Raw genomic sequence first — 20,661 nt, 5'->3', positions numbered from 1 at the left:
TGTGCAGATTCGACATGGTGTCGGTTGTATCGAAATGTGGCGGAATCTGCTACTGACTGTGATCAATGTGAAATAACGTAGGATCTCCGTTTGAAGTCTTCTTTATGTTTTTTTTTTTTTTTTTTATAACATATACTAAACAGGAAAGCTGAATCGGACGGTTCCGTTGGATAAGGGTAAAGTTCTAGCTGAATTTATTTGATATTGTCTCTTTATTTTGTTTTTTTTTCATAGCATAAACATTGCCATGATCACTGTGCTAACAATAGTGATCGTACTGCTGTACATATATACATATAAGGAATTGATATTTAATTATATTTAGTTGTTTGTTTAATGTTTTTCTACACATACACTATATATATATATATAGTGTATATGTCAAAAACGGTGTCCTTCTTCTTCATTTCACGAGGCTCGAATCTGTAGTAATGAACATTCGGCACGCGGTAGGTATGAGGCCATTTAGAAAATCTGATACGTCAGCAAATCAATGTTGTCTTGTCAGCTTGTCGTATGCGTTTGCCCTATTTTTAGTTGAAAGCATTTCCATTCTTGAGGTATTACCGATTAGGATTTCCAAACTATTAAACTATTCAATAAACTGTTCCATATTCATTTGCTGTCTTTGTTTTCGTTGTTGTTGCCTTAGATAGCAGAAATTCCTGAGTTGCGGGAAGATTTCCCAAGATATATCGCGGTGCCCGGCGGCGCCTCTTCATCATTTGCCGGGATGGGCCGAAGCTATAAGCGCTCTGAGATTTCTTGAAAGTTACCCAGGAGGTCAGAAAGACGGAACACACCTTGTTAATAACGACTATAGCCCAGGGTGGCTGACCCAGCGAAAGATCACCGTGCTGGCCGGGCACGCAGGTTGTGGAATACAAGCGAACCGGATCCAGACCAGCGGTAACCAGACCGCCCTTGACAACTGCCGACCGCTGATATTCGTATTGGTATCGGAGTGGAAATCGTGTCTTTCGGACGTTGTCGTATTATAGGTTGGCGGCTTGTTCACTTGCATCGGTCGTCAGCTGATCCAGGAAGCCGACAATATGTTGATCAAGGAGTACCGTATTCCGCTTCCACTCTCTGTCGAGGAGTACCGGATAGCTCAGCTGTATATGATTGCCGTGAGTAAAATCTGCTTGTTATGTCTTAGAGTTACCATTTACACTCAGACTGGCAGTCTTAGAAGAGTGTATGCGCGTCGTTATAAAATTCAATCTTCTAAATATGCAGACCGTTTTCCTCCCGCTGCCCATATGTTCTTTGGTTCGACCGTCATGTTTGTCTCCATAGATCATCTTTATGTGTTGCTCTACGTCGGCAAGATGGGCTCTTCGTATTCGCAGCTGCCATAACATGTACACTGGAAAATCGAATCTTATAAAGGGATCAAGAACTGAGATAATCAGTAGTACCGATCGAAGACGGGATGGGCGAACGGTACATTGTTTGTGAACGAGTGATCATGCTGGCCAGTGTAGGCGTCTGCTGTATGGTTTCGCTGAGTTTTACTAGATTGCGTTATACAGACGCACCGAAGGTTCGCATCTCATGAAACAGGCAGTTGAGGATAGTATAGTTTTTCAATGTATCTCTGATATTATATAGTAAAAATGCCCACTGCGTCGAATATTGGGATAAGTAACGAAAATCGTTAACATTTTGTCTCGCTAAATGACAGTCGCAGAGCTGAATGTAAACTTTCCAGGGACACCGTAATAACCGCTTTGTGCTTGTGTACTCAACGCTTTTTTGTTTACTCTAAATTGAAGGTCCTTACTTTTCGAATATCTTATGCGTACCACTGTTCCTCTATCGTTTGCGGGTGTTCTTGTATTGATGTACGCTGACTTTGCATTCATATCGTGTGCATAGTATAGTAACACGTGTAGTAGTAGCAACGTGCATGCCCAATTAGAAGAACAGGATATGAACAAAGAAAAAAGCAGATCAATGCTGTAATCGATTATTGTTCGTGAACAGAAAAAGAGCAGGCAGGAAAGTAGTGGGTCGGGTAGCGGCGTCGAGATATTCGTCAATGAGCCTTACGAAGATGGGCCTGGCGGTCAAGGACAATTCACCCACAAGATCTATCATGTGGGCTCACATCTGCCAGGATGGCTTAAGAGTCTCGTGCCAAAAAGTGCTCTAACCGTTGAAGAGGAGGCATGGAATGCATATCCATATACTAAGACCAGGTTAGTAGACGAGTTGGTGATCGAATCTCTTGAAAAATGGCAATATCCCTATGTGCAATTGGAATGTATATTGAGTATAGCGTCGGAAAGCCAGCTTATACTGATGCAGACATTTCATCCAAACGGAAAATACGAATCATCTTCGCATTACACTTCTGCTTCCCGGACCATTGGACAACCAAAATAATAACAGTAAACTTTTAGCGACTATTTAAAGTTGCAGTTGATTTGAACGTATTACTGGTCATTTCATTACGTTTGACATCAATGGTAAACTAAGTTATTCCCTATCAACGACTGCACAGATAATTTTAATCATTCAACAATGTCTGTTTGTATTGTATTGCGCGTAATGTAAGTGTAAAAATAATACGATAATAACTCCCCAAAAAATATCTGTCCTTTGTTTGTTATTCGTCTCATAGGTACACGTGTCCTTTTGTCGATCGGTTTTCATTGGAGATTGAGACGAAGTATTTTGATGATGCTGGCGATAAGGAAAACGTGTTTGAGCTCAGCGGAAATGAAATACGGAATCGACAAATCGGTAAGTCAAAAACAAAAGTGCCTTAACACATGCGACGCGCCCTTAGGGTAGCTCAGGCCGCATTAACGGAATCGTTTGAAACCTACAATAGGTTAGGTTAGGTTACAGATTAAACGCTGCGCATTGGCATGCATAATATAACGAGCAAAATTATAGAAAGCTTGAAAAGCCACACTCACGAAAACGCACTATAGCCTTCGGTATCGTATTCTGTTATCGCGAATTACTAGGAGGTCTGAAGGAATACAAGCCCATAATCGAGTATTCTAATCTTCCAGATCTGATTGACGTCGTCCGAGATCAGTTACCACCGGCTGATTATATCGAATCCGAGGACCCGACAATATACAAATCGGAGAAGTCCCAACGGGGTCCACTAGATGAGAATTGGATTGATGAACATCGAGGAAAAACCATTATGTGTGCTTACAAGTTGTGCAAAGTGGAATTTCGATATTGGGGCATGCAAACAAAGATCGAACGATTTATCCACGATGTCGGTGAGTGGTTTGTAATGATTTCTTCGCGCAAAGGCGTGATCTCTATAATAACCTCGTTTCCGCAGACAGCAACAGCAGAATTTTGAACGTATTTCCATGTAGGCAAATAGGGTATGTATTAAAAATAAACAGCGGAACCATACAGTTGGACTGTAATGGAATCCAATAGCAGAATGACCACGTTTCGAAGTCGTTCGTGCGAATATGGGCTCATGAAAAAATTGCGTTCTGTATTTTTTTGAACTTGCTGTACCTATGATACAAAACCTGCAGCCATTGATTTTTCCTGTTTATTTTTAGCTCTACGGAAGACCATGCTGCGGGCTCACCGGCAAGCGTGGGCATGGCAGGACGAGTGGCTTGGACTCACCATGGAAGATGTACGGCGCATTGAGGCCGAAACACAAGCCGAACTTGCTAGGAAGATGGCGACCGCCAACAGAGGTGGATTCGAAGGTGAAGCTCAGGAAGGTAGCCAAGGGGATGTGGATTTAAAATCAATTGACGCCGATTCAAGTGAGCCCCTCGAGCTCCAGAGCGTCGGTAATGTGAAGGACACAGGCTCGAGCTACCAAAAGGCTGGCAATATACATAAACCGCTCTCTGTGTGCCCTTCACTAGAGGGGAAACGTGGCCTGCGATCAGGGTCAAGACACACGCTACACTCTCCCGGGGACGAGAGCTGGCGAATGGTGGGCATAGAACGTGATTCCGACTCGGAAAGCGAAGAGTTTTTCGATGCCGAGGATTTCGAAGAAGCAGCAGCAGCAGCAGCAGCAGCACAAGATGTATCGCATAGTCCGTTAGCAAAATGGAGTTCTGTTGAAATGGTGCAAAACAACGCTGAGGGTAAGTAAGCGTAATTATACTGCACAATGTTACGAATCTCTTTCGATCGACGAATGTTGCTTCTCTATCGAATCTATAATGTCTATGCATACTTAGAATAACGTTGTTTAGCCGAAGTTCGTTAGTATTTGTGATCAAAAACAAACTGTACACACTCTTCTTCTTCCCACTGTTTACACATATATTCATGCTATTTTCTTTCTTCTAGTAGATGACCTTACCAGTCTATAAATTGACGTACTATCATAATTACATCAACTCCGTACTAGAATTTCAACTAACTGCATACTGATTCGGATACCGATTACTCCGTTATTTTGTTGCTTCATTGAATTTTTTTCTTTTTTTTTGCGTTTTTTTTACAGCCAGTAGTGGCACAGAGGAGAGCATCTTTGCGCCATCGCACATCAGGCGAACCCAGGAGCGGGCTCAACACTCCCACCTGGAGACGACGACTTCAGGACACTCCTCGCCTGCCGCCTCGCCTGGTCACCAGATGGCACTAATCTGCCCCACGTCAGTGCTTGTTCTTGTGCTGCATGGAGGATACATCCTCGACCACGGACTTGAACAGGGTCAACCGAAAAGTACGGACGTAGCAACATTTGCCCACGTACTCGAAGCCGTTATTAAGCAGCACTATCCGACGTTGCAATCGCGTATAGTCACGAGACTAGTTGCTTGCCCAGCAATGTGCGCTGAGGCACTAGCTGTACTCAGTAATCTGAGTCCGTTTAGTTTCCAAAGTTCGCCCTCGTTTGAAGGCATTAGTTACAACCAGAACCCGCTACCGATAGCAGCGCTGCCCCTTTTCGCAGTGTCTACTCCTGAATACGTCGACTACCTCAACTCAACAATTATGTCAGTGAACACTGTTTACCATGACTTTCTCAAGTCACCGGAAGGACTGGGCTTCACGGGTCAGGTGGTCCTTATCGGCGATAGTCTTGGCGCAATTCTGGCGTTTGATGCGGTGTCGCGCTCGCCCAACCAGTTGACCATCAGCGGATCACATTTTGGCAGTGAGACGAGCCTGCAGGAGAGCAAGAGCAATCCGCTTATATCGATCAGTAATGATGCGGGTACTGGAGAGCTTTCCGATCGCTCCGCCACCGGAGGAGAACGTCGTTGTGTTACACCGGCGGCGATTCTAGCAAACCCGACAGCACTCGCAGGCGACATAGATAGCCAGATGGGAGCTGGGTTCTTCAACGCCCCTTCATTTCAAAAGCTGCTTAGTGCGCAAATCGCAAGCCAACGACCGAGAAGCAACTCTACAGGTAGTGAGAACCGGTTAGAGTTTGAGCCGTCGGACCTCTTCATGTTTGGTTCGCCTGTTGCTTTGATTCTTAGCTATCGAAAGATGGTATCGGGCGAAGACAAGGCAATGCCCATTGTAAAAGCGGGTAATACGCAGGTGAGAATCTCTATCTAATCAATATTCTAAGTATTGTTTGATTCATTATGCTGATAATCGAACACGTACTGAGCGTTATATACAGATATAATTCACGAACTCAGTGTTCCTTTGCTTGACCTGACCGGTCCTAGAGATAATAAGTTCGTGTTAGTCGCAACCGCTAGTCCTATGTCTGTATGCTAATTTGTCCAATAGTTTATTAAGGCATGAGCCTTATGATACGACAGATAATTGACTTGTGTTTTGCCAAAATTTCTAACACATTAAGACAAGATGCGATGGCTATGGCAACAAAGTGACGTCCATTCGTCCGAATTCAAGCTCTACCTAATTTCGTGCGTTTCACGTAGGTTTACAATCTGTTCCATCCGACGGATCTTCTTGGTCTCCGGGTCGAACCCCTGATTTCAGCCAAGTTTGCCCAGATCCCTCCAGTTACCGTGCCGCGCTTTCAGAAGTATCCGCTCGGCGATGGCCAACCTATACATCTCTGTGAGTATCGGTGTTTTCAGACATCTTAGTACATAACATTACTGGGGGCAACGGTCAATGGCTTAAGTACGGGGCATAAAACTTGGAAAAATGTATTACTGTCGCTCATGAATGTCAACTCTCCTTATGACGAAATACCTCCCTTCCTTTTAGCTACGCAAACAATTATTGCTGCATAGCAGTTCTATGTTGGACTATTCGCTGTATAACACTGAAGTTGTACCGTTTTTCTGAACAGAACGATGGGAATTCTCACTGTTTATAAAAGGAGTCGGTGTTTTCTTCTTCACCGTTGCAATACGGCCAAAGCCACATCTCCAATGTAATCTTATCCATAATGCCTTTTTCTTAAGTATCTTTATATATTTTTAGTGTTTCCGCAATATACCTAGCACAATTTGCTCTAATTAACAAAAACAGACACTACGTAGGAATATATAATAACATTCACTCATTTATCATGCATCTATACATACATATGCACCAGACAGTATGGTGCACGGCACAAGGCAAGTACATATAGGAGCTACACACTTTAGAAAGGGAATGACGATTTATGCGAACTAACTATATTGGGCACTGTATGTTAGTCATCATCATTGATGGAAAGAATACTTTAATATGTTGTCCATCTGTTGGCACCGTCCGAGTGCCTTTGTCAGCTTATGAGATCTCAACGTTAATGTACCTTGTAAATATTTTATAGTATAGATATAAGCTGTGTGTATGTACATGTGCTTTATTTATTTACGTTAGTTCTACGTAGGGTCACTGTCGTCTTATGTCATTTAGTATAATAATGATTGAGTAAGGCTGTGACGTATTGGGACATACAAGTGCTTCAACAACGTTTAGGGGGCGTGCAAAAACAAATTGATACTAACGGCGTGAATATTTGGCAGTCGCCGATGCAATAAGCGTATGTTTTTTCACGCCTAGCACCACTGTCAACCTGCCGACCCACAGGGTGGCCAAAAACCGGCCAGTATTTCAACTTATCTGAAATCCCATATTCCACAGTTATGTGCAAATGCTGCTCTTTAACATTTCTTCGCGATGAATAATACACTTCACGCACTTCAGTACTGGTCCAAAGGAGAGCCCTTAATAATTCTTTTTATTACTGTTTTATTGATTAACGACTTCGATTTTGGTGCTATTCAGCATCTATTCATATGTGGTGAATATTCAATCTCGGATCCTATGGTTGATATCATTGTTTTAATCAGCCGCGCACACACTTTCCTATATATATATATATATATACACGTGTTATATATGTTCGATTACTTGGACTATACCGCTTACTGCTATTGCTGTTTCATGCATGCACAACTTTAAACTGCCGTCACGCATTCGCACTAAATTTGTCCTCATTACTTGATGACACATCAATTACCACAACGAACGAACACCCACCCCCCGCCTACCTCGTCGCTTGTAGTGGAATTCATGCAGAGCCACGCACACCTGTTCAGCGATACAACTGCGGCAGCGACAGGAAGCGGCGGGGCGCAGCATAGTCAGAGCTCAACACCGGCACCTCCATTTGGCACACTTCAATCGACGCCGGCGCTGCCAATCACTGGAAACAGCACCCCAGGGGTTTTTGCCACTGAGACCCCATTGTCAAGCAGCGGTGGCATTGGCAGCGGCGGTGGGGGTAGCACCTGCTGCAGCAAGGCTCCGACACCTACGCCGCCAGCGCCGAGCCCTAGTGGACGCCGAACAAGTGAAGCTTCAATCTCATCGACGATGTCAGGCCTGTCCGACGCCGTCGTGCCATTATCCACCATCCAAACACGTGAGAACAGAAACACCTGCTGGTGCAAAATGCTCGTGCTATATTTGCTATATTATGACAACTAGATTCGATTGCCAGAATGTTGGTTCTAACAGAACCCGGTGATAACGATAAGCGATACACTCTTTTATTGTTGGCGTGTAAATGTTGCTGCATTGCCTGTGAATGGCTGCAATGAGATAAGCTGCAACGAGCTGCAAGACGAGACGCGTCTGTCCTCTTCCCGTCCTAGATTGTACCCACTGTAAAACGAAGAGATTCATCTTGCTGGGTTATTTTGCAATTGATAGGATTATACCTAACGGTGTCATCTGCCTAGCGTGCATAACTGGGCAGATTTATTTGCCGAATTGCGCGAAGGGCGCTCACACACACCCGATCAAGTACCGAACGTAACAGCTGAAGACTGCCTTAGTTGGTGTTAGGAAGCAACACGGATATGAACACTGATGATAGCTAACGTCTATTACGTACGCTAGAACGTCCGCTTGCTGTCTTGTACCTTCTGAAGTGCACACATCGTTGCTACACAATGGGTTTGGCATCTCGGTGCTGACAGGTAGATATGTTGGCTGAAGCACAAAATTCAACTTGATTTGTAGAGACTAAATTGTCATAGACAAAGAACTGAACAAATAAACAGCCCAGGCAAATGAAATTCAAGCAGATGAGCACTCATAGCAGAATGTACAAAATAATAGCGACGCTGTCTGCAGCTTTCTGTAACATTGCTTTAGAGGATACAAGTCTCTGTAAAGAGCGTCTGATGAAATTGCAATTGCTGACAGTTAGAGTGCATGTTTGTAGTATAGAAATGGCTGGTCGTGTGGTACGAGTAGCATAAAGCTTGGCGCAACAACCGCGTGTCACTAGGATCTATTCTAATGGTAATAATAATGCCACCTATCGAAAAGTCAGTCCGTTCCTTATCCAGTAGTTGAAATTAGACGTTCTGGAACTCCCATGGCTATAACTTTCTCATACTAATCAAAGCTTCTGCTTTATAACTGGCTGTTATCAAATATACATTTTCCTTTTTTCTTTCTAGTGAAGGCTAAAACCGCTTAATCCAATTCAGAAGCTTTTACGAGCAGGAAGTATAATAACCATCGCAGGCATTAAATGGAACGCTCAGCGTCAATTAGTAACTTAAAAAAATCCAAGCTTCAGCTAAGATTTGCGTCCGACACCTCATAGTCATGAGTCCGTCACTTCATTTCTTAGTTATCTTGTTTACTGCGGCGTCGTTTAAAGGCGCTCTGTTAGTCCGAGCCAAGCGGAAAGCTCATCAGAACCAAAAAATAACGTTTTCTCCATCCTGATGCGCGTGGGGTATCTTTTCTGCTGACTGGCATTGTTGGGCATATGAATAACTGTTCTCATCGTCGTGGTGATACGGTCCTGCAGTCAGCAGCCGATGGTGGGGCAACAAACGTATCGACTATGCCCTGTATTGTCCAGAGGGGTTGGCCAACTTCCCGGCGCAGTCACTTCCGCATCTATTCCACGCATCGTATTGGGAATCATCGGACGTGGCGAGCTTTGTTATCCGACAGTTGGTGAGATGCGACTCTGTACAGCGGTGTCTCGATAGCGATGCGCCAACTTTCTCATTTGTGGCCGGACAGCCCCGTGAGAAATGGAATAAGAAGAGAACTTCCGTCAAGATCAAGGTAAAATTTCGATGATTAAATTACGTGTTAAAATGTTTTTCGAGCAATTGTTGTACGTTACCAGAGTGCCCGAAAATAAACCTTACGATGGAGAAACTATCCGACCGAATATTGTTGCTCTATGGAATACTGTTAATAACGCAACACGAGGTACGGACAGGTCAAGGGACTCGATTTTTTAGAAGCTATTGCAGAATTACTCAAATTTTGATTTTTTTTTTGGTTCATCCTTGCTAATAGGCTGATATTGGCAGGCCATTTATCAGTTCTCTTGCTACATCTGTCTGGGATGCTTTCACTTACAGAACGTAACCGCAAACCATCGTGCCAACGACGTTATCGTTAAAGAGGGAGCTCCTCAGCAACTTTCTGCCCGCTTTGTGTATGGGCCGCTTGACATGGTCAATCTGAGCGGAGAAAAGGTTGGCATTTCTATATGATAGTAAACCAGTGTAGTGAGCCAGATAAGTGAGGAAATTGTTTTTCGCAGAACAGTGCTCTAATGAGAGAGCCTCGAAGTTCCTCTATGAAAAATCGAATACCTTACATCGTCGTAGACGAGGGAATGTATGCGCTGGACACGTCGCTCCAATATCGCGGACAATTTAATTTTCGCGGTCACGTGTTCGGTTGACTTACTTGTTAGTTGGTGCTCACTTTGCTTCACCGGATATCCGCTGTTGTTATTGAATATCAGGTGGATATCCACGTGATGCGGGATACCCGCACTGGTGAGTGGACACTTCTTGGTACAGAACAGACGGACAAGTCCGGACGTGTCAGTTTCCTCATTCCCCATGATAAGGCTTTGTCCTGCGGCCTACATCCCGTCAAGATGGTGGTCAGGTATGTACTACGTACATAAGTAGATCTAACCAACGGAAACGAAATTATTGAGCGCTTTTTTAATCGATCTCCCTGATCCATTGCAGATGATCAGCTAAATAGCACAAAATCGTACACCCTAGTTGTACGGTCGTCCAGATTGCCAAGAAAAACGGCTCCAATCCGTCGTCTCTGTTCCATTGATCGACATATATAGTGTAGATATTGCCGAAAACTTGCAAAAACATTCATCTTGCAATCTGTGTGTTTGAGGATGCGGGGTCCACTTACTCGAATACTGCATTTTAACGTTCGTTTGGACGAATTTACAGGGGCGACCACACCACAGTCGATTTTTTCCTAACTGTGGTACCGCCAAAAACCGAAGCGGTGGTATTTTCAATCGACGGATCATTCACCGCTTCCGTTTCGGTGTCTGGGCGGGATCCGAAAGTGCGCGCAGGAGCCGTAGATGTTGTCCGACATTGGCAGGAACTCGGATATTTAATCATATATATCACAGGTACGCATATAGAGCTGTATGTCGATTATAGAGGGTCGGATTATAGCAGTCTGTTTACCTAAAAGAAACAAATTAATCGTTCAAGAATAACACACACCCGTCGGGGTGTTCCTGCCGAGTCGAGAGATCGAGTGACTCAACATCCATCTGTATACATGTGCACGTAGAATGGAACTTTTTTTAATAAGGATTTAAAAAGCACTGCACATAGTAGCTACTGCAGAGGGCTAAATGATGATGACGACGAAGAAGGAGCTAATTTTAAGAAGCGCTCAGTTTCTTTAGCATTTGCAATCGTTTTTGCAGAAATCGCATCGCATATACTCGCTATGGTCGTACGTGTGGATAACGTTCCCTTCAACTTTGGAAAATATCAGTCCCTTTCCAAGCCCATTTCGAATCGTCTCTTAAACTGTGAATAATAATTCCATATTTTTGTAGTATCATGATGGCCATTACATTCAAGATGGGGACTATATGGCTAGTTAGGATGGGGGGCTATACAGCTGTTATGATATAGTATAATTTTTGGTTGATAATGTGTGATAGACTTTTTCAGATGTTAGAAAAATTTGCCACCTTCAAGCATTGTTAAGAGATCTACTCAGGATTGATAATGCTTTGTGTTGGTACACCATGGCGCACATCAAAATGGTGTCCTAGCGGTAACTTAACACAAAATAATTACATTTTTTTTTTTCTTTTAATTATTTATCTATGGTCGTTGAGCGTCGCTTCCGCGATCATTTCACGGACGTTATTTTTAAGACACAGATGGATTTAAATAATCGTGATCACAAAAAATTAGCTCGTCGATGCTTGCGTCCAGTATTAGTGTGGGGCTGCTCTCGTAAATTCGAATCCTACGGATTCACAGAAGCTTACATACGACAAAAATAACAGAATAACATTTGTTATTATTTTTGTTAAATGTTTGCTTATTAAGTGGTTCGCAGGAGGCTGGTGCAAGATACATAACTTATTTTCATTGTATGTATATTTCCAATTTCTAGGGAGGCCCGATATGCAGCAGCGAAGGGTCGTGGCCTGGTTGGTACAACATAATTTCCCGCATGGATTGGTCTCATTCGTTGAGGGTTTATCGACGGGCCCATTACAACACAAAACTGACTATCTTCGTAAGCTGCAAAACGAGGCGGAGATTATTTACCATGCCGCTTATGGGTCGGCGAAAGACATTAGTGTCTATTCAGCACTAGGGATCGCTCCGGAGAAAATTTTCATCGCAGGAAAGGTTGCCAAAAAGCTTCAGTCGCAGGCAACAGTAAGCACAGTAATAATGTTGCTTTTACCTTTACTAACCTCAACAATAAAATTCATTGGTAATGTTAGTCTAATAACATGAGCTTCATTTAGTTTTACCTTGTGTGTCGAAGTTTTGGAAATTGTTGAGTTTTTCGTCACACAGAAAAGGAGCTTATCCATTAGGACCATCTATGTTTGATCATGCGGTCTGGACGGCGGGTTTACACTACGGTGTACGGTCAGCAAATCATTAATAACATTTTTAAGAAAAGGACTATCGTACATCGTAAGCAAAGCATCCCTCAGCATTGTTCGTAAACTACGAAAATCTATTAGGCTTCATAACTTAAATAATACAGATGTTTCTATCCGACGCAACTCTAACCATTTCAAATATATTTGGTGCTTAACCATGTCTCTGTTTTCAGCCCTTAACTGACGGATACGCACAGCATTTATCAGATCTTCGAGCACCCGGATCAGCGATTTCAGCACGGCCGGCCCAGGGCAACGCACGGATGTTATTGTCATCGTCGGTGCGCGGCCCAGGCGGAGCGTATTTTGGTTTTCACGGCCTTTTACCAAAGAGGCGTCGATCAGCGAAACGAACGTCATCATATCCGCTACCGCCGCGTAGCCCTAACGCGGCTGGATCCAATACCGGGATAGCATTTAATAACAGCATTAATTCGTACGCAACACCCAGCCATAAATACGGGGGCAACAGTGGCAGCAACAACCCCTAATAGAACATGACGCAAAGGACAATGCTCCTCTTTATAACAGTTTTAATACTCCAGTACGATCGTTTCATTGTTATAGAAAAAGGAAAAGCAAATAGACAGGACAACTGCTAAAGACATACGGAAGAATAGGCACACACATGATGATGTTCAAGGCGCTACTTGAAATTTCAGTTTATAAAAGATTATGCACAGTACGTTGACTTGATTGAGCACTACGATGCAAATGAGAATCGAAGGTTTATTAAGGCTTCGTACCTTCGATTTGGTTCTCCCCTGAAGACGCTACTAAATGGATAAATATGTTTCCATCTTCGGTTTCTGGGAATGGCAGTTATTTCTGTGAAACACAATGGAATATAAGAAATTACTAAGTAAAGACAGACATACATATTCGGGATATCCGAGCTGTTTAAGAGATGGACAAGTCATAGAATGCAGGGTGGCGCGTCGGGCATAGTGCATGCAAACCGATGCTCATAAAAGTAGCAGTACATTAATATCTAAGCAACAGTAGTTGAATAGCACATTGCAGCTATGTCCCACGTATATAATCGGTCGGTGGAACTACACACAGGAACAAACAAAGGAAGGCCGATATTCCTGTTCAAGTTCGGAACCTGGCCAACGATCCAGTCAACACGATAACAGTTTCGAATAATAGGAGGCTTGCACACATAGGTCGAAAACGATGCAGTCTCAAACGAAGTGATGATTGCATTGGCAGGATCACTTCATTCCCGGATGAACAATGCTTGCTTCCATGCAGTGAACACAAATCGGTAACAGCGTTCCTACGGCCATTATCTATATATACCAGTAATAATAACAACCTGATCCTCAACTTCGGCTCTTGTTAGAGAAACGCAAAAAAGATTGGGTGTACGAAAGATTGCAGTGCAGTGGCCAGCCCGTATATATCGTTATAAACTACTATACTTCGAAATATAAATCAGACGAAACGCTAATAAAGAGCGGCTATATTTTATGAGGTAACACCGTATAAGGTCGCTAATATGCTTCGAAGGTGTTTACATGGTTGGACAGAAAGGTAAGTGCATCTTTGTGTATAACAAGGAGATCTAGGGAAGTGAAGCACAAAGTCACACGATACGGCAATACGAATCCCTGTGTACTAAAATCCTGCTACCTCTGCCCTGTCGATTTTCGCATGGACGACGGCCAACGTGGATATCGCTATCATTAACTGGCGGTGGAGCAGTGTTGGATTGCAAGAGCGTCATCTGACAGTTTCCCTTCGATTGATTGACACTTATTTGGTAAAACAGCCTTCGCCCCTTACTTGTCCACTGAGGGGAGAACAGCTCGTCACGTGTGCATTAGTGGCGTGCTATGACTATTACTCTTTAGAGAAAGTGTCATCTATACGTATATGTATATATACATGTGTGTGTGTATATATAATAGCAGAAAACTAGTACTAATACTACTAATAATCAACTCCATAATTAGAGAGCCATTTGAATCCATCACCAATGAGGCACAAACCGGCATATATAACTTCTACAGAAATTGGCAGTGGCTCATTCTTCGTGATAGTGTACGCGTGACGGACGCTGCAGGAACGGGTAGCATATTGTTAACGTTCTCCGGAACAGAGCTAAATAGAGATAAAAAAAAAATGATCGGAGCATTGCTTATGTTCAAGGTATTATCTAATCGGTACGATCCTTTATCATCATCGTACTACTATATGATGCGTATCTAAATAGGTATCGAGCCGTAATAAATGTTATGGGTTGCTGGTATTACTCGTACATTTACAATGCTATTGTTATAGCTAGTTAAATGGGTAGCTAAGTCCCCCTATGATAAAATACGGTAAATACGCATATAACAGTTGTTCAGTGTTCTGGCGTACCTCCAAGGCAGGCTAGAAAAATGGAAGTTATATATATATACATTGTAGATATGTCAGTTCTAGAAACGTGAATGAACATAATAGTGTATTTGGCAGATTGAACAGATGACATATGTACATAGTTGTTGTTCTATCATACTCTACCGCATTACGTATCGTAGAAATGATAATTATCATAAAGCTAAAGCAATGGGTTAGACTTCAAATGAGAGTTTGTTTTCGGCCATGACGGCGTGCAGCCGTGAAATACCCCCAAATATGGTATGCGAATATGTTCAATGTCTTCGCGGAAACATAAGAAAAATCTCCAGTCATCCACTATTCCCTTGTTTCTCCCAGCTTTAGAGATCGATTGTTGCGAACTCGTTCACCTTAAGGCCGTTCAAGCAGTCCCTGTCAAACAAATTTTACTAGTTTTATAGAGGAACACTGCGATGCGGAAGTTGTAGTTCTGGGTCAGTCCGATAGATCATCAAATGAAGTTAATCCGGTGGAAGTTCGCCGCCAAAGTTCGGCAAACAATAAAATATCAAGAATCAAAAACGATAGGTCGTCGTACTTGTTTAAGTGGATTTTTTTTTTATATATAATAGTGAGCTGAAGATTATCTAGTAACATGAGATTACTATCATTACGAATGGCAGGCTTTTAGGGGGGTACAGCAGGTGCAATTAATTGGTCCTCTCCAAGCGACGAAAGAATGCCGATCATAGGAATAATTACAATAGGACAGTTGTGTAAAATTACTGCCGCTCGACTCACGGTACTTTTTCCAGAAACTCTATTTGTGAACCCCATTGGTTATTGGAATGATGTACTTGAAATGAAAGAAATTCATAGTATTGTTTTCCTTCATCTTTGGCTGAGTTGAGCGACTGGACCTATATTCACCACGGCCAAATGAGTTGTGAAGTTTCATTGAAAGCACCGAATGCTTAATTACTGTTAGTTGAATTCATAATTCTCTGTGGAATGGACCCTGTCAAAGGTGTTAAAATGTATAATTCTAGTACCTTAACGAAGACGCCTCATTTGCCCAAATTGAAAAAAAAATGCTAAAAAATCGACTAACTTTTAGTAAAAAAATCAATTTGTCCTAGTGTAGGTATGGTAACGAACTAATAACGGTGGTCTTTAGAATCTGCTCAAATATGTGCCCCAGGCTGTGGGTGTATTTGATTCCATAGTTTGAGCGCGTCTACTTCGATCGGCAGCGATTTCATCTGATGGTAGAAGATTATACAGTAGTTTTAGTGTAGAAAGCAATCAGTATTTTACTTGTTCAGTGTAACTAGGTAGCCAATGCAGGCTGCGCATATGGATAGCGTGGCCTATTAACAGTCCTTGACTTTGGGAAAATTCTAAGTTTGGCATTAACGTGATGTTGGTGGTCTTGAAAGAACATACCTACTCACTCGTTCACTATTAGTTTGTTAAAGTAAGAACTTTGAACAGTGATCTGTTTCACTGTGACAATGAACGTGTATGAGAACATCATTACATGATCCGATATAGGCTTAAAATATAGGATCGAACTGAGCGAATACATGTGTAGGACAAGTAAACGACACATATACGCGTGTATTTGAACAGGGTATAACGTTTTTTTATGCTTTTAAATCGTATCTACGTGCCCCAAAACGTGCGTCGTCTAAACGGGCATCCGCATAAATATCCTATATAGCGGTGCATCGATTTTTATCATCTAAGGAAATCCATTATCCAGAAGTGCGAAATATATCTAGTTAAGGTCGGGTATTTGACAGTAGTTGAGCCTTTTTGTATCCATCTGTAATGATGGAACAATGCTCCCGATAATCATTATTTGTTTGAATGATGGGAAAGCTTATTTCATCATATAAAATCATCTCTGATCTGAGTTATCACCATATTTTCTCTCAACGAACAGCAGCTTGGGCAACTGCCGATCCGATAATTACACATATGCACCGTTTAGAAACGTTTACGTTAAGCGTTAACGGATGACATAGTATATGCGTACGTATATATATCTGCAAGCATTTTAACGCAACCTCTGAAAGGGCTGACGTTGACTCGAAGGCATAGGACTTGAGCGACGCATGAAAACGCTCAGAAGTAGCCGACAGAATAGGTTCGATAGTTCGATCTTTTAAAAAGGCAGTCTTAATAATAATATAAATCAATATGACATCTGTTAGGCCCGCTCCTTCTGAACTATGGCACAGATAGCGACTTACTAACATGAAACACTTATCTAAAGGGGCTCCTGTCTCCGCAGTGGGCTATTACGTTTCGAACTTCCGTGCACTGAGCGCCATTGGCGCCATGATTTTGTCACATACGTGGCAATAAATAAACTAACAACACTTATATAGCGTTTGTGTGCTAGTCCTTTTGTCCCCGATGGTAAGAGCAACTGTAGCATGATGTAACTGACCACAGTAAACTTTGGCTCAGTCTTTCCTTGTAAAAAATCCACAGGTCGCTCGAAGGTTCATCTGTTCAAACTGACTGATAGGATGACTCCAGTCTGGCTGATTCACTGATATCCTGAACAGTCTTAAGGCTATCGAAGATACTTACAGCTTCGTTTGTGATCCGTCACCACTATGAGCTCCTTATTATTAATACAAGCACGCTTTGAACGATACGTTGCGGTTGGCCTGCCGTCAGTTTAGAGATCATTGTACTAAATGTCCATATTTATTGCTAAGAAGACAACTAGAATGGGTTTTCGTTTTCGTGTATGCAACGACGTGTGCCTGTACTCGTGTGTAATGATTTTTTTCGATTGACACGGACGATTGATAAACGCACGCAGGAAAGGTAACATTGGGGAAAAAAATCAATTGTTCTTTGAGAGGGAATACGATGACCTTCAATTAAGTGTTGAACATGCCAAGTACAAATAGTATCTGAGTATTATGTACGACAAACAAAACTACTACGACCATGTTATCAGTTAAGTAATAGATATCATTGTAACAGCACAAGATATTACTGCTGTTGTAATGTGTAAAACAACACAACAATTATTAAAATGTCATATATACACACAAATAGATAAAACAGGAATTCTAAAACTCTAGAAAAGTGACCCATTAGCGATTACGTAAACAAGGTGAAAAGCCAACGAAGAAAAAGCATACTGACAGTAATAATAAAAAGAAGAAACATTACTGAATGGCAACAAATCTCTCTAATACTGTAGATCAATTATATACAACAAACACATACACATAGACCCGTATATATACACACATATAAAGAGAAGTAGATACCCGTGAAAGCAGAATGAGCAAAAAAAAATCGGTAATCGACCGCTCGTTGAATAGCTTTAGATGAGTAATGCGCTTTGATCACTATTATTAGTATCGAATCGGTATAGAATCAACAGGATATTGCTGGAGGCAGAAACTCCTTTGTGTTGTTGTTATTGTATTTAAAACGACACGATAACAACAAAAAACGAGTTGTCTAAAATCAAGCCGTCAACTGCAGCAGATGTCGTCATTAATTTACAGTTAATTACCTATTCCAACCTAACCTAACAGAGAAATGAAGAGTTAGTAAATAAACACATATGTCCGTAACAAAAACAGGATTAAAATGTGTGTCATTTTTCTGTTCGCCTTTCGTAAATTTCTTGCAGCCTTGTCAAAAAAAACTCGTCCCATGTTGCGGTCGGGAAGACTTGAAATCGATTCGATATCTGTTAATAACCGAGTCGCACGAAGCGTTCTATGTAAAAACCCTTCGCGAGGTACTGGCAAAATGAAATTGTTGAGGGTGTTTTGCTGCTGCTGCTGCTGCTGGTATATCAAACGTAACATGAAGCTCGCAACATGAATTATGAAAACGTAAACATGCTATGGAAAATATTCCTCTCTAACTGCTTCGTACCGCTCAAATAGGATAACTAATTGAACTAAGGAATTTTTTCCTCTTCCCTTTTCAGTATATCGCACACGCTGCACTAATGTACCCTCAAAATCCACATTCAACCCCTCGTATTTTTCTCCTAAAATAGCCATTTCTAAATAACGTAGTATTTTGCAAAACGTCTTAGACCGCACCTTTATACGAACCAGTTATTGCCAGTATTCGTTTTGCGAACTGCCTCTCTTAATACTATTTAGTCACAGCGGCTGGTCGTTCTATTTCAGGTTTACAGGACAGGGCTGTATTGTCGACAAATGTATTTTTCATTAAATTGATAATACTAAACAGTAAGCCCCGAGAACAGCCCTAACTGAAGCGATGTCACTGCAAAAATTTACCTTTAAGGACGTCTTCGCGCAGTGTCCGGAGAGCCACACGATGTCCAATTGTAAACAAACCTTATCCCACTCACGTTATTGTGGAAGTATGTATGCACGAACGTTCTTCTGCTTTGGGAACTGCAGCTGACATACATTGAAACTATAACACTTCTTCAACAGCCGATGAGCGAAAGGGACCCTCAGTTGCTGAAGTCTTTGTTTGGCAATTCCGTAGGTTATCATATGATATCTTAAATCGATTAGGTGCAGACAGAAATACCCTTTTTGTGCCATTTTAGTTCTAGACTGAAATCTCCCGTAGGGGCTCAGTGATTGCACCAGGTCGTCCGCGCGATCATGAATTCTATTTGCGTCAAATCTGGCGAAAATTTAGTGGTGGCAATGAATTGGACCACTTAGCTGTAAGACCTCACAGCCTTTTTCAGTTTATCGTAAAGGTGTACCCAAGCGCGAAAGATCATCACGTCGGTTCCAACGACTAGGAAGTATCCCCTGTATCACTGGATATGCCCCTTTACGGGACGTCAACTGCACAGAGAAGAACACTCTTTATAACTACAAGGTTTAGAGATACATTTCTCGCACGATCGGCGAACAACTTAGTTTGAAAGTTTCCTACTGTTCACAAGCTACCTACTTGTCAGGGTCTTCAAGTTGTGTCTGGACACGATGTGTACTTTATTTTATAACAAATACCATTATTAATATTATGTAGCGTTTGTTCTACCAGTTTTTTTTTTTCTGAATTTACATAGCTGCTCGTTCTTTGTTATTTCGAAACATTGTCTGCTCCAGTGTATTTACAACGTTAGCGTCAAATTCATTGCAATTAGATGAAAGCAATTATGGTGCTGGTTTAGACTATTGACAAAAACTTTTTTCCGTCGAAGAAATCTATGTTAATTCTCACTTTAAACATAAATATCTGGACTGAACAGTACGACCACAGAGCTAACGGCTTTGACGCAAACTTCAACTCTTGCGACGGCAGCAAATACTATTATTATTATAGCATACATTAATGATGTGAGCAATAAAAAATGTTGTTAAAAACAATTTACAATTGAACAAAAAAGATATCAATTTCTACAAACATATTTGTTTTTCTTTCTTTGGCTGCGCAAGAGGCCACGCACGCATCTGCTTTCCGACGTTGCTAACTTCGTTACCTGGCCTATGGGCGCATCATTCTCCAAGACTGTTACGCACTTTTTGTAACTTATATTTTGCCATCCTGTCATGCCTTAAATCTCCGCACGCTGTCCATGTGTTCAACATAATAACGACCTAGCGGAGTCGTCGACACTTTTGCCGTCTGGGACTAATTTTACGACTAAATAAATCAATAGTAAATAGACAGATTTGAAGAACGTACTTCAACCTAACCGAGCTAAAATACGCCTATTTTTTTTTGTTTTGACCTGCATACGGGCGTGATCTCTAGTTACAGCTATGGAGCATAGATCAACCACTTTGTTCAAAGCTAATATCATCTTAAAAATTCGTCGTATTCCAGTTGTTAGGAAATTAGTGACAGCGTCCTTTTTCCTTTTTTTTCTTTTTGGATCACTTTTGGACATATAAAATGAATAAATAAATTGGTACCAATCTATATCACATCATAAAAAACCCACTTTCGGTGATGTGCGCAACATGTTAAGCGAT

At 41.8% G+C, this 20,661-nt stretch overlaps 1 protein-coding gene across 3 annotated transcripts; it reads left to right on the top strand.

Annotated features, from left to right (window-relative positions):
* The first annotated feature begins 992 nt into the window (after window positions 1–992).
* On the top strand, window positions 993–15,277 carry rdgB (retinal degeneration B). 3 transcript variants are annotated; one of them, XM_086984726.1, is made up of 15 exons: window positions 994–1,133; window positions 1,303–1,549; window positions 1,993–2,207; window positions 2,633–2,754; window positions 3,033–3,254; window positions 3,555–4,103; window positions 4,469–5,520; window positions 5,874–6,015; window positions 7,460–7,819; window positions 9,227–9,492; window positions 9,798–9,914; window positions 10,190–10,338; window positions 10,650–10,840; window positions 11,854–12,125; window positions 12,535–15,277. In XM_086984726.1, exons 2-15 carry the CDS (start codon window positions 1,439–1,441, stop codon window positions 12,850–12,852), a joined length of 4,086 nt encoding a protein of 1,361 aa, XP_086840852.1. In that variant the 5' UTR covers window positions 994–1,133; window positions 1,303–1,438; the 3' UTR covers window positions 12,853–15,277. The 3 variants fall into 3 exon arrangements, with proteins under 3 accessions (XP_022651084.1, XP_086840852.1, XP_086840853.1); XM_022795349.2 differs by lacking the exon at window positions 1,303–1,549 and having other exon boundaries at window positions 993–1,133; XM_086984727.1 differs by lacking the exon at window positions 7,460–7,819.
* The last annotated feature ends 5,384 nt before the right edge of the window (window positions 15,278–20,661 follow it).

Source organism: Varroa destructor, unplaced genomic scaffold (genome assembly GCF_002443255.2).
Source record: "Varroa destructor unplaced genomic scaffold, Vdes_3.0 BEIS01000003.1, whole genome shotgun sequence".
Classification (NCBI taxonomy): domain Eukaryota; kingdom Metazoa; phylum Arthropoda; class Arachnida; order Mesostigmata; family Varroidae; genus Varroa; species Varroa destructor.
This window is presented reverse-complemented; position numbering and strand designations above follow the sequence as displayed.